The sequence below is a fragment of the Terrapene carolina genome, unplaced genomic scaffold, assembly GCF_002925995.2.
Source record: "Terrapene carolina triunguis isolate 2854851 unplaced genomic scaffold, T_m_triunguis-2.0 Scaffold68, whole genome shotgun sequence".
In the NCBI taxonomy this organism is placed as follows: Eukaryota; Metazoa; Chordata; order Testudines; family Emydidae; genus Terrapene; species Terrapene triunguis.
Genome location: NW_020664419.1, coordinates 719733 through 733156, shown reverse-complemented (window position 1 = coordinate 733156; position 13424 = coordinate 719733). Strand labels below are relative to the sequence as shown.

At 43.3% G+C, this 13424-nt stretch overlaps 1 protein-coding gene across 2 annotated transcripts in view; it reads left to right on the top strand.

Annotated features, from left to right (window-relative positions):
- Positions 1-13424, top strand: part of UBE2H (ubiquitin conjugating enzyme E2 H) — a 69728-nt gene that overhangs the window by 38309 nt on the left and 17995 nt on the right. For both annotated transcript variants that reach the window (XR_002907715.2, XM_024193096.2), the window contains exon 4: positions 12421-12460. Coding sequence is in view for 1 of the 2 variants with exons in the window: in XM_024193096.2 (XP_024048864.1) it covers positions 12421-12460 (40 nt within the window). In the remaining variant the exon portion in view is untranslated. The remainder of the gene's footprint in view (positions 1-12420; positions 12461-13424) is intronic.

The following is a 13424-nucleotide window of genomic DNA, read 5'->3' as shown; positions in this document are numbered from 1 at the left end:
CGGTCCCCCCCCACCTAGTCTGTCCCCCATGCACCACCCTCCCCATGCCCACTGGTTTCTTACCTCAATTGCAGGTAGCTCAGTCGCTCTGCCTGCCTGCCCCTGCAGTTCTAGTGCTGGGGAGCCTGCTCAAGCCAGGGTCACTCGACCTGCAGGATCGGGGGGTGCTGAGCTTCCTAGCCTCCTGCCGGGTGGGGGGAGGGGACTGAGGCTGAGCCCGATCCTGGGCTGCCCCATTTTTGCAACCAGCTCTGTGCCTAGCTTCGTGCCCAGGGCAGGTACCCCTCCCACTCTGTCCTAGTTATGGCCCTGAGGATGTCATGTGGGCCGCAGGTGTGTGCTGATTGGGCTGCAGGTTGAGAACCACTGCTCTACATGGTCTAGATGCCACTAGAGGGGGGGCAGTGCCACTCCAAGCAGGCATAGGTTATATGTCCACCCTGGAGTCGTCATATCTTTTCAATTGTAAATTCTTCAGGTTGGGGCCTGTCTCTAAGAAGTGCAAAACACCCAACAGGGTGCTATAAAATCATTCTCCCATCAAATCAGACTCCCACCCCCCAAACCCTCCCATAAATGATTGTATCCGTTTGCAGACTATAAGTATAGTGCATTGCCATGCCAGCAATTTTAGATGTGAGTGAGAGGCTGCCCTCGACAAATTGCAGTAATCGCACAACCTCTGCCTATCTTATTTAATTTAACACATTGATAAAAAGTTTAATTCCAAAGTGTAATTCTACTCTGAAAACTCACTCAGCGGATCTGCTCCTTGTGTGTATTGGAGTCACGCTGCTGACTTAGCTGCAAAAATAAATTTTGCTCCCATAAGCCCTGCAGAGCCTACACAGCTAAAAGTAAGCCAGATTCTATTCCTTGTACATCAGGTGTTTGTTAGGTTCCAGTCAATTACATGGAAGATAGTGACATTGCACTGGTGGTGTTGAGGACATCATTTCTCCTGGAGAACCTTTAGTACTGGTTGTGCTCTGACAGGTAGAAAACAACCTGGGATCAGAGACTGAAGTAGACTGAATTAGCAGAGCTGACAATTAGAGAGAACATCTTTTTTGCTTGCAAGTTCATTGTTCATTGTCTTGATGAGTCTCAGTACCCCATTCTTACCTCACCAGATCCCCTCTTGCACTCATACTCTGCCTCACAAATACCCACTTGTGGCTGTCAAAGCACTTCCTCCCCCATTGAAGTGTCTGCTGCTCTGGGGTCCATCCTCTCCTCTTCTTGAGAGAAGGCTGCTAGCAGCCCAGGTTACCGGCTGGGTGGAGTGGCATTGAGCAGAGTCTCCAGGCTGAATAAATCATAGAATTGTCAGGCTGAAAGGGACCGTGATAGGTCAACTAGTCAAGTCCCTTACACCAAGGCAGGACTAAGTATTGTCTAGACTGTCCCTGATAGGTGTCTAACCTGCTCTTAAAAAAACCTCCAATGTTGAAGATTCAACAGCCTCCCTACGTAATTGATGAATGCTAAGATAGCTCTGAGACTAAACCAAACAGACCTGGCACAGTGAGCTGAATTCCTATCAGCTGCTCAGCACAAGAACTTCTGGGAGGAGGGAGCTTCAGCTGGGAGTGGAATTGGGCAGTCACTGCCAGGGGGAGAGTACAGAAGACACTCTTATCCAGAGGAAGCAATAAGGCAGCTGCAACAGGGAGGAGGTTTGTATTTTCATTGGGTTACATTTCTGCCACCTGTTACTCCTGCACCTCAGTCTGGCTTATAGGCTAGAGCCAGAGCTGAGTGAACTTTTGGGCCTTCTCTCCAGGGACAGCAAGATTTCAATATAATGTTCTTGTGGAGAGAGGGAGAAAGTACCTCACGCCATTCTCTAGTAACGAATCTGACTGATGCAGGGAGTGATGGAAGCCTTGGAGGAGCTGTGTCCAGTCATCCTCAACTAGAAGCTGTGCCAGGTTTGAAGGAGGCTTGTGAGTAAGAGAGTCAGAGGAAACACAGCAGTAATCTACAACTGGGTTGTGTGCTGTTCAGCCAATGGTACTCTCTTCAGTTCCCATGAGGCAAGAGGTAGAAGACACTATTTGCCCTACCCCAAGCCTGGGATCACTAGAATTTGGGGAAATTAATGAATATGGTTTAACTGGCAAGATTCTTCTCTGGTTTGGTCTAACTAGTTTACTGATCAAGTATCAGAGGGGTAGCCATGTTAGTCTGAATCTGTAAAAAGCAACAGAGGGTCTGTTGCATCTGAAGAAGTGAGGTTCTTACCCACGAAAGCTTATGCTCCCAATACTTCTGTTAGTCTTAAAGGTGCCACAGGACCCTCTGTTGTAGTTTACTGATCTGTAACAAAAGGAGAAAAGGCAAGATCATTTCAGTGTGATGGCGATTCCTATAAACAGATGACACGACTGCCTATGGCAGACACAAGAAGTTTAGTCACTGCACTCACTAGGGCACTAAGGATATGGATTACACTACGCCAGTTGCATGCAGAAGGCAGTGTAAATTGTCTGTGCACATCAGTGGATCATATAAAATAGAACCAGTTCCCTTTTCGCCTTAATAAATTATACCTTGTATGTTGAAACTTTAAAACGAGTGCTCTTTTCGCAGCTTTCCCTGTTTCTCTCTAGTGCTCTGGAAGAACTTGGGTATAGTCCATTCAAGTTTTAGAAACCGTTAATGTGAACTGGAATGTAACACATTTTTCCAACAAAGTAGCATAGTGGCGTGGGGAAGTGTATTGCGTATTCCAAGGTGCTCTTGATGAAGTGTTTAGTCCTTCCTGTGCTTAAAGTGGACTCCAGTAGACAGTTTCCAACCTTTTAGAAACCAGCTTTTATTCCAACATGGCACAGAGTAAGTGCACAAGAATTTGACCCACCACACTACTGGGAGCTTCAATGTATTCTCCTTAGAGAAGTGTAACTAAAATAACTTTGTTCAGTTTGTTAAACAGGGGTTGGGCTGGCTTAGTACCCAGAAGGTGAACCTCAATGGAAAATCCAGATGCTTCAAGAAGTGGTGTAGATAATTCATATGTTGCTCTTCTTGATTTAATATTAAACCACTGCTCCAGGCAGGTATTAGTGACTCTGTGCTGCTGGAGAATCCCTTTCAGAATAGATTTAAAACTGAAATCCTTCCTGCTTGTCTTTGAAGATCATATGGCACTTCTTGCAGGAGAAGTATTAGCCCTGGTGTGGTGGCTGCTTTCCAGTTTTGGTCATTGTTTGCCTTATATAACTGAATATGTGTAAGGAATTACTTCCTTTCCTATTCAGCTTTGTAATATTGTTGTCCTGTGTTAAATAATTCCTCACCCCAGAGGTGGCACTCTCCCAAGTGCTTCCCATTTATAGCTTATAAAGCATCCTGGGCTCTTCCTGCATGAAAGGAGCAATAGAAATGGAAGTTGTCATCACTAATGCATTTGCAGCTTTCATTATCTTGGCCTGTGGGTACTTGCCACCTACTTCTGACTATGCATATTCATGTTATCTTTGTGCCTGTCATATAACTCACTGAAGCTACCAGGCTCAAAATAGTCTTGATGCAAGATCTGATTTTTCTTTCAAAGCAAGTGCATTTTTATCAGAAACTGGCATTTCCTTTTAGAATGCATGCATATAAGCCCAACATCCTTGTGTCCGGCTGTGACTCTGATCTTGAGGCTTCAAGTGTGGGGAAAAAACTGAGCAAATTTACTCAAGGGCCAGGATTTTAGTGGCAGTGTGAGTTAAATTGAATCCACCCAATTCAGACAACTCTAAAACTTGCAATATTTTTTAAGTAGTTGATTTTGCCAGAAATTTGTATAGTTGACTTTTGACATTGGTTTAAGCTGCTTTTAATCGTGTCCTTGGCAGTTGGTTTCATTATTCCACCCCCTGCACATTTATTTAAAAAAAACAAACAAACAAGTTCTGTCAGACGTAGAAGTTGGTTCCTTCTCTTTCTCCGGTGGGTGATCTGTTTTGAGCTGTTTACTATTTCAAATACCCTGTTGGCCTTTCATTTTTCCTTTAGGATTTGATATCTTCAGGAGAACATGCTTTTTAGCTTCTTCCTGTTTTTAAAAGGAGAATTGAGAAATGTTTTTAAATGTACTGTTTCAAGATCCCAAATCATGAGAATACTTGGTGTAAATGTAAAAAAATAAGTAATTATCTCTTAAACTTCCAAAGGCTGAGATTAGGATTTAATGGGTCTCTGTTCTGGATGCCACAAACACACAAACCCAAGACAAGTATTTCCTGCCCTACTCAGATGTTAAGTGATGTTGCCAATGGCTTGTAGAAGAAATGGAAACCTAGGAGCCTGAATTCCTGTTTTGGCATCTAAAAGCTTCTCTGTTTTGCTGGAATCACTTTGGTTCTTTATTACTATCTTTTCTCTGTAGCGTTTTGGCTATAAGTGCACATAATATTCCAAAAGACCACAATTATATCTCAAAATAACTTCCATATATTAATATATCAAGTCCTTGTTTCTCCTCCAATCCTGTGGCTTGTCTAATTTAGCCACAGTATCTTGCATTTATATAGCACCTTTCATCCCAAAGTAAACTACCTGCTATATATAGGGATCAGTGCAGCCACTTCTGGTGTGAAACCTGGTAGCTATTTAATAGTACTTGGCAACACTATACAAGATCATCAGATATCTCCTAGGCTGTACTCAATTTTTATTCTTTACGGCAAGTTCTATTTTTACTTCCAGCTCCTAGCTGGATTGCCTTACAATTTGCTACTTAAAATTTCATGAGTCACTTATCACCCCTGATCATTATGAATTTGCTCTTGCACGTATATACCAGTTCTTCTTCTAACCTATAAGAAACTTGAACATATCCTTCAAATATAGAGGGAAGGATGAAACACCAGAAGGCAATATGTATCCACTCCTCCATTCTGTTCTGTTGACATATACTGAACACTCAGTACTGCTTCCCTGCCACAGTCAGGGAATGGTGGAAACAGGTTGACAAAATGTAGAAGCTGCTTTCAGCATGACTTGGCACAGATTCACACTGTCCCTTGTGCCCGTCACTGAAGCCTGTGTGTCATGTGACAGTTTACCTAAGCAATAAGGTGAATTGACTCTTGGAACAATTCTGTGGCAGTTCTGCAGGTTTTGCTAGATTTTCTAGAATCTGCTCTTTAACCTTGATTTTAGTTAAATTGGTGAATAGTGTCTTCCTAGTTAGGAAAGGGATTGTCTAATGATTAACCCAAGACTAGGAGTTCTGAGATCTCAGGTCTGCCACTGTTTTGCTGTGACTAAAGACAAGTCATTTAACCTCTCTGGCTGAGTTTCCCCATCTATTTATACATCAGAGCTTGGAGGTATAATGTTGCAGAAGTATCTAAGATACTGTAGTAAAAATGCTACAAACGTGAAAAGTACTGTAATAAAAATAGCTGTGGGACAGTTTACATTACTTGTGATGGTTGCAATGTAAACTGTCCCAAGCAGTTTTGTTAGTGATTTGGTGTTATAAAGCACATTTCACACTTAGCTTAAAATGCTTAGAGGTAAACAAACAGCCAAATCCTGTACTAAAATAGGCTCTGTGGTCCAGAGCTGGAGTACCAGATTCCAGGACCACTACCGTTGTGTAATGAATGCCTCTGTGCTAAGGTAGTGCAGTGCAAACAGCACTATTTGTCTGATGTTACCAGTTAATATGCTGAATAATCTCTTAACCTGAGACTCCTTAAAAGAACCTTTATCCGTAACTTTTACTGGCAAGGGGGAGAGATTACCTAATGCAGAGCTGTGCACAAGGTAGTAATCCTCCATCCCCTGTGAGGTGGGTAGTTACCCCACTTTACAGCCAGGGAAACTGACACAGATGAAATGACTTGCCTCAGTCCACAGAGAGAGTCTGTGATGAGCTGGGATTAGAATTGAGGTCTTGGCTTCTAGCCCTGTGCTTGGTCCCCTCTAGATCACACTACACAGTTTTTGAGAGCTCTTCTGGAAGATGGCACCTATAAATACTGGTATTCCTCCCTCCCATTCTTTGTCTGCATTACATATGACCCTAACTTCATTCTTATTTGTATTCTGATAGCATCCACCACCCTGTTGTGCTAGGCACTGTACAAACACAGCACAGAAAGATGGTCCCTACCCCCAGGAGCTTGCACTCCTAAGTATAAGACAAGACGACAGATAGATACAGACAACAAATGGGGGAATACAAGGAAACAATGATACAGTGTTGGTCAGCATGATAGGCAGCAGTCCCAGCACACCAGAAGCTTAACCACTGTGTGGTCTGAACCAACTACATCTCGGTCCAGAGGCAAGAGCACAACCACAGAGTTGTGCTATAGTCTGACTGAACCATTACATCACTCTAACAGGATGCTAAAATCACAGCTTCCTTGTGACAGTTTGCATGTTAACTACTGCGCTGAGATAATGGGTCAGGAATGGCCAGCTCGTACCGAAGCTGGTTATGGTATTTGGCTGTCCATGTGGCAGTAACAGAGGCACGTTACATAAGAGAGATGTGACTCTGCTGCCATAATGGGTCAGGCAGGAATGAGGTTAAAAAGTCCAACTGGCCTTGACTTATGAGATGAATACCCCCATGGGGACCTGGGAGAAAGGTATAAGGTTGAAACCAAAACCAAGTGGATATAAACTGGCTACACTTCTGCTAGGTTCCACTGACATGGTCTGAACTCCTTTTAAAGGTGGCATTGCTTTATTCCTGGTGCAGTTCAGTCCCATAAGGTTGTTTCCTTGTCAAGAGGGAAGAGACAACTCTGAAAGTTGAAACTTGCTACGTGCGTGCCCTTTTCTTGTCTTGTTTGTGTCAGCAGGGCCACCTCTCCCTGCTCTTGTTAGAGGGCTGTACTATACATCAGAAAAAAAGTCTTCATGGGACCTCTCACAACCTACCGGCTAACTGGCTGTACTTTGAGCACAGATAAGTGATGGGCTGCCCTTTGAGGCAATGCATGGTGGATTGCAGCCAATTCCTGATATGGAGGGGAAGTAGCAACTGGTGCAAGAATGTCCCAGCTGCTACAGGCTAGCACTACAGGTAGTTTGTGCAATTGCAGTGGTGGAAGGGATAGTGAGACAGCTTCCAGTCGATGTTCCCGTTGATTCTTCCTCCTGCACTACCATATTTCCAGTACCAAAGCAGTCATTCCACCTGAAGAGGTGGACAGTTGGCCCTGATGCAGGCAGGACAGTCTGTCTCAAACAGTCCGTGGTGTTAAACTCCAAAGGCATGTCTACACTGGAAAGAAGAACTCAGGATACAGAGTCTCAGAGCCTGGGGTCAATTGACTCTGGCTTGTGAGGCTTACACTGTGGGGCTAAAAATAGCAGTGTAGCGGTTCCCACTCGGGCTGGAGCCTGGGCTCTGAGACCTGAAGAGGGGGGTGGGTCTTGGAGTCCGGCTGCAGCCCGAGTGGGAATGTCTAAACTGCTATTTTTAGCCCCACAGCCCGAGCTTACGTCAGTTGACCTCGGCTCTGAGACTTGGCACCACAGTGTTTCTTTCCAGTGTAGATATACCCTAAAGTTTGAATGACCTAAAAAGCAATTAAAATATGAAATATGCTTTCAACGGAAAGAGCTGTTGGCTCCAGTTCATCAGGTAGGACCAGGACAGTTGCCTTTCGAGATAGCAACTAGTCATCTTGGTAATCTTGCTCTGCCTCTAAGGAAAAGTATATCTGAGAGAAGGTAGTTTGTGATGGTGAGCAAGCACTGCCAGTACTCTAAACCCTATCTTTGGGCTATTCATAGCCCCATCTTACTTGGCTGACCACTATCTCCAAAAACCATCCTTGATGTCTGCTTAAAGAAGTCTTTAAAGAAGAGACCAAGGACAGGGTAGGCCTGTTACTCAATGAGGGGGGGGGGAACAATAACAGAAAATGCGGAAATGGCAGAGGTGCTTAATGACTTCTTTGTTTCGGTTTTCATCAAGAAAGTTGGTGGTGATTGAACGTCTAACACAGTGAATACCAGTGAAAATGAGGTAGGATCAGAAGATCCTAAAATAGGGAAAGAACAAGTTAAAAATTACTTAGACGAATTAGGTGTCTTCAAGTCACCAGAGCCTGATGAAATGCCTCCTAGAATACTCAAGGAGCTGACCGAGGAGATATCTGACCCATTAGCGATTATCTTTGAAAAGTCATGGAAAATGGGAGAGATTCCAGGAGACTGGAAATAGGCAAATATAGTGCCAATCTAAAAAAAGGGAAAATAAGGACAACCCAGTGAATTACAGACCAGTCAGCTTAACTTCAGTACCCGGAAAGAAAATGGAGCAAATAATTAAGCTATCGATTTGCAAACATCTAGAAGATAATAAGGTGATAAGTAACAGTCACCATATGGATTTGTCAAGAACAAATCGTGTCAAACAAACCTGATAGCTTTCTTTGACAAGGTAACAAGCCTTATGGATAGGCAAATGCAAAGTACTCCACTTAGGAAGGAACAATCAGTTGCACACCTATAAAATGGGAAATGACTACCTAGGAAGGAGCATTGCGGAAAGGGATGTGGGGGGTCAAAGCGGACCACAAGCTAAATATGAGTCAACAGTGTAACACTGTTGCAAAAAAAGCAAACATCATTCTGGGATGTATTAGCAGGCGTGTTGTAAGCAAGACACTAGAAGTAATTCTTCCACTCTACTCTGCACTGATTAGGCCTCAACTGGAGTATTGTGTCCAGTTCTGGGCACCACATTTCAGGAAGGATGTGGACAAGAGAGTCCAGCGAAGAGCAACAAAAATGATTAAAGGTCTAGAAAACATGACCTATGAGGGAAGATTGAAAGAATTGGGTTTGTTTAGTCTGGAAAAGAGAAGACTGAGAGAGGGGACATGATAACCGTTTTCAAGTACATAAAAGGTTGTTACAAGGAGGAGGGAGAGAAATTGTTTTTCTTAACCTCTGAGGATAGGACAAGAAGCAGTGGGCTTAAATTGCAGCAAGGGAGGTTTAGGTTGGACATTAGGAAAAGCTTCCTAACTATCAGGGTGGTTAAGCACTGGAATAAATTGCCTAGGGAGGTTGTGGAATCTCCATCATTAGAGTTTAAGAACTGGTTAGACAAACACCTGTCAGGTATGATCTAGATAATACTTAGTCCTGCCATGAGTGCAGGGGACTGGACTAGATGACCTCTCAAGGTCTCTTCCAATCCTGTGATTCCTTGTGGCACATTGCTGTGAATACTCCATTCAGAAGGCCATCTTTGCAAGGTGTCTGAGTTCTATGGCATGCTACCATAGTGCATATTTTTAGTGAGGGTTTTGAGAAAACGAGAAGCCAGTACCCTGAATGCACAAATCTGTCCATAGAAGCCATCTGAAGTAGATGACAGAATTTGGGAGTCTGTCCTCAGATACAGAAGTCTGTAGCTTCTCATACCAGAGAGGTCAACTGGTTTCTGTAGAAGTCGTCCCTTGTGAACTTCAATTTATTTTAACTATCAAGATAGCTTCTTACTATAGCCGCTTAGTCCGTATAGGGTGACCAGATGAGATGAAGAAAATATCGGGACACCGGGAGGGGGGGGGAAGCAGAGTGCTGCCAGCCGGCCGAACAAAAAAAAAAAAAAAAAAGCCGAGTGATCCCGGTGGCGCAAAATATCGGGACAAAAATTGCGGTCCCGCCCAAAGATCGGTCGGGACGCGGGACAAACAGCTCAAAATCAGGACGGTCCCGATTTTATCGGGACATCTGGTCACCCTAAATCTGTAAGACACAAGTTTACTTATGGCTCCTTCAGTGAAGGACAAACGTTTGTAGGTTCAAAAGTATAAGGTGACTCTGAGACTAGTTCACAGGTTTAGGCTCATATTTCTAAATTTCAGACATCAGGATACCACTTCACTGTCATTCTGCCCAGAGAGCCAAAATCTGAGGAAATTTCATTAAGGTGCCAGGAGCCCACTGAAATCTGTCCAGTTCTTGAAATTTTACAGATCTGTTAACTTACTTTGTTTGGCGAAGCCAAGAAAAGACTGGCAGTCTCGAAGTTGTGTATATAAAGGAGGTCTGTGCAAGAATAAATTTGTGTATGGTTGGGCTCTGTCAGCCAAAGTAATGGCTACTTCAGGGCTTTCAGGGAAGTATCAAGAAGACTTTTGCAAGGAGCATGTTAGGCACTCAGTACATACATGTGCCTGATATCAAGGGAGGGCATCTTACCCTCCTCTTCTAATTCTCATCTGGCTTCCTCCCCTCACAATACAAGCCTATTCTGGTCTCTTCCAGCCTAAAAAGGAAAAAGTCCTTGACCCCATCTGCCTTTCTAACTTACATCTCATCTTCCTTTCACCTTCAAACTCAAATACAGTCTACATCCATTGCCTTCGAGTTCCTCCATCTCCACCCTTGATTCTCTCCCGTGAAACTGTTCTCTCACCCAGATATCTAATGGCATCTTCCTGGCCAAATCTCTACTCCAGGGGTCGGCAATCTTTCAGAAGTGGTGTGCCGAGTCTTCATTTATTCACTCTAATTTAAGGTTTTGCGTGCCAGTAATACATTTTATCGTTTTTAGAAGGTCTCTTTCTATAAGTCTAATATATAACTAAACTATTGTATGTAAAGTAAATAAAGTTTTTAAAATGTTTAAGAAGCTTCATTTAAAATTAAATTAAAATGCAGAGCCCCAGTGGCCAGGACTCGGGCAGTGTGAGTGCCACTGAAAATCAGCTCGTGTGTCGCCTTTGGCACGCATGCCATAGGTTGCCTTCCCCTGCTGTATTGTATTATTTAAAGTTATGGTTATGGAGAACATGCCAAAGTTCTTAGCCAACTGGAAAAGAGCTTTATATTTAAGACGTATAGCTTCCACTTCACTGAAGGATCATATATATATATAGTCATTTCAACCATGCCTAGTCTTTATTTGGAAATATAGACGACATTCATTATACTAACTCAAACGGTAACACATCTCTACCTGTAATAGTGCAGGACTAAGTGACTGCACAATTTCAAGTAATGTGTGGGACTTGAAGGGCCTACTCATAATCAAGGACAAAATGAGGAGGGCATGGGATGGAAGTATCCTAGAATGCAGATGGCCTAGAGGAAAAGATGTCTGAGATGGAGGACAAGTCCTGTGGAGAATCTTTAAGATTTGGAATAAGATCTTAAAATGGATTAGGAAGCTAATTAGGAATGTGGGCAAGGGGAATGGGTGTTTTGTGTTCCTTCTTGCAGAAGAGACACTCGAAATTTGGAGGACTTGAGCCTTGGGACATCATATAAGGGAAGGAGTGGCAATTTTCCAGTCAAGAAGCAATGAAGAAATGAATAAGTCCTGGGAGAAGAGTGATCAAGATGTCAAGTGTGGGTGGTGCTTAGATAGACAAACTTGCCTCTTCACCGGTACAATTTTGGAGTTAGCCTGGCCATCTAGGCATATAATGAGCAGAGTGAGTTTGGTAGACCAACATGCTGACCAACATTCTCATTTTCTTTCCCTGCCTATACCCATCTCTTCTCTTTTACTTACATTGGAAGCTCTTTGGGGGAGGGACAGGCTTTTTGGCCCGGATTTGTACAGCACCCAGCACAATGGGGTCTAAGTCCATGACTAGAGATAGGTGCTACAAACAATAATGAGGTTAATTTAATCTTAGTTTGCTAACTGCTGAAAAATGTGCCCCTGGGTGCTGTTTAGCAGATGTAATCTTAAAGTGCAAAGCAAGTTAGTTTATTGTGACATTCTTGTCGCTGTCAAACCATAGAATTTTTCATTTCTGTAAACTAGAAGTCAGAACAAAAAGCATTATCAAAATAGTAACTATTTTTAGTTCAGACCACACTTCTTAGACTGCCTGAGTCTTGAAATTGAAACACTTCTGTTGCTGTGTTTTCTAAAGACCTGAGGTATCAATTGTTCTCTTGCTGTATTGCTTCTGAATGTTGACAAGTCTTAACTGTATGTTTCTGCAGTACCAGATGCTTCTAAATGCCTTACAAAAGCTGCTTAATATTGAGATTGAAAGTTTATAGAAGACCTTTGTTGGAAAGACCATTTTAGAAAAAGTTTAATCCTAGAGCAAATGTTAAGCTTAGATCTTTTTGTTTGTTCCAAAAACCCTACAGCTTTGTAAAGCATTTTATCTAAAAAAAAAAAATTATGCGCTTAATGGTTCTGATGGGCAATATTTTTCAAGATAATACTGGATGCAAAACCTTGAAATACAATTGTCCATAAACAGGGGCTTTGGTGAAGTGAACAGCAGAGACCCTAGGGTCAAATATGACTTGTACATTTGAAAGGTCACATAGCTATATATAGCTAAGCCAAGGTTTCCATTGAAATTATTCAAATGAGGGCTCACTTCTTTCTGTAAACTGCTTACCAAGTGTGCTCATTTTTTGTGGCTACTTTCTGCTGTTAACCACTCTCTCTCTTTACAGGATTCATGAATAAAATTTTCCATCCCAATATTGACGAAGCGTAAGTAAATCCTTAGTATGTGGTATTTCTGATTAGCGGTATTATTTAATTCTAGTTGTTGTTTATTTTCATAAGAAAGCCAAAGCAGCGTTTTCATAGTGTGCTAATAGGGCTGGATAAAGCTGTCATCTAATCTAACACTAACAGTCCAGGGTAAGAATTTGATCTGAGAGGATAGTGTTTCATAAAACTACCCCACAGGTAACTTTTCCGGCAGAGTTCAGGCTGTATGAAGTACTGGGTAGGAAACATACTGCCAAAGTTTTCCTTGTGTGATCTATGCATAGGCAACATTGGGTGCTTTTATAAATAAATGAGGCACATGTTGTGGCATAGAAGGACCAGGGTTGCTAGTTCCCCTTTTCAAAGATACCTTCTCAAGACAATAACTCTAGCTAGACTCACCAGCCCCTCTGTTGGTAAGCATTAGTCCATAAATTATGTAAAATACATACTAGAAAACCCTTCTTAAAGGAAATCATAAAAATCTGGTCACTTCCATATAGTCAGTTTGTTGAGATATCTGTTGAATCGGGTTCTCAGCCTTTTTCTTTGAGACCCCCCCCCCCACAACATGCAATAAAAATGTCAGGACCCGGTGGGGGGGGGGGGTGCTCTGGGCTGGGAGGGGCTTGGGCATAGGTGTAGTTTGACTTCTGTTTGGGGGGGGGCAGGGGCCAGGAGGGCTTGGGCCAGCTCTGCACGGCGGGGTCCAGGGAGGGAGCGCCACCTCCACCCCCAGCTCGCTTCAGCAGGCCACCCAGCCTGTTTGGGTTGTGGGGGGGCAACTAAAAATTATAACTCAAAGGTGCGGGGCTCAGCTCAAAAAGTTTGAAAAGAGCTCAGAGTGCAGGCGAGGGGTAGCTGGGGCTGTGTGCGGGCAGGGAGGGGTTAGCTCAAGGGCAGGGAGAGGGGTAGCTAGGGGCTGTGTGGGCAGAGGGGTAGCTCAGGGTGCAGGGAGAGG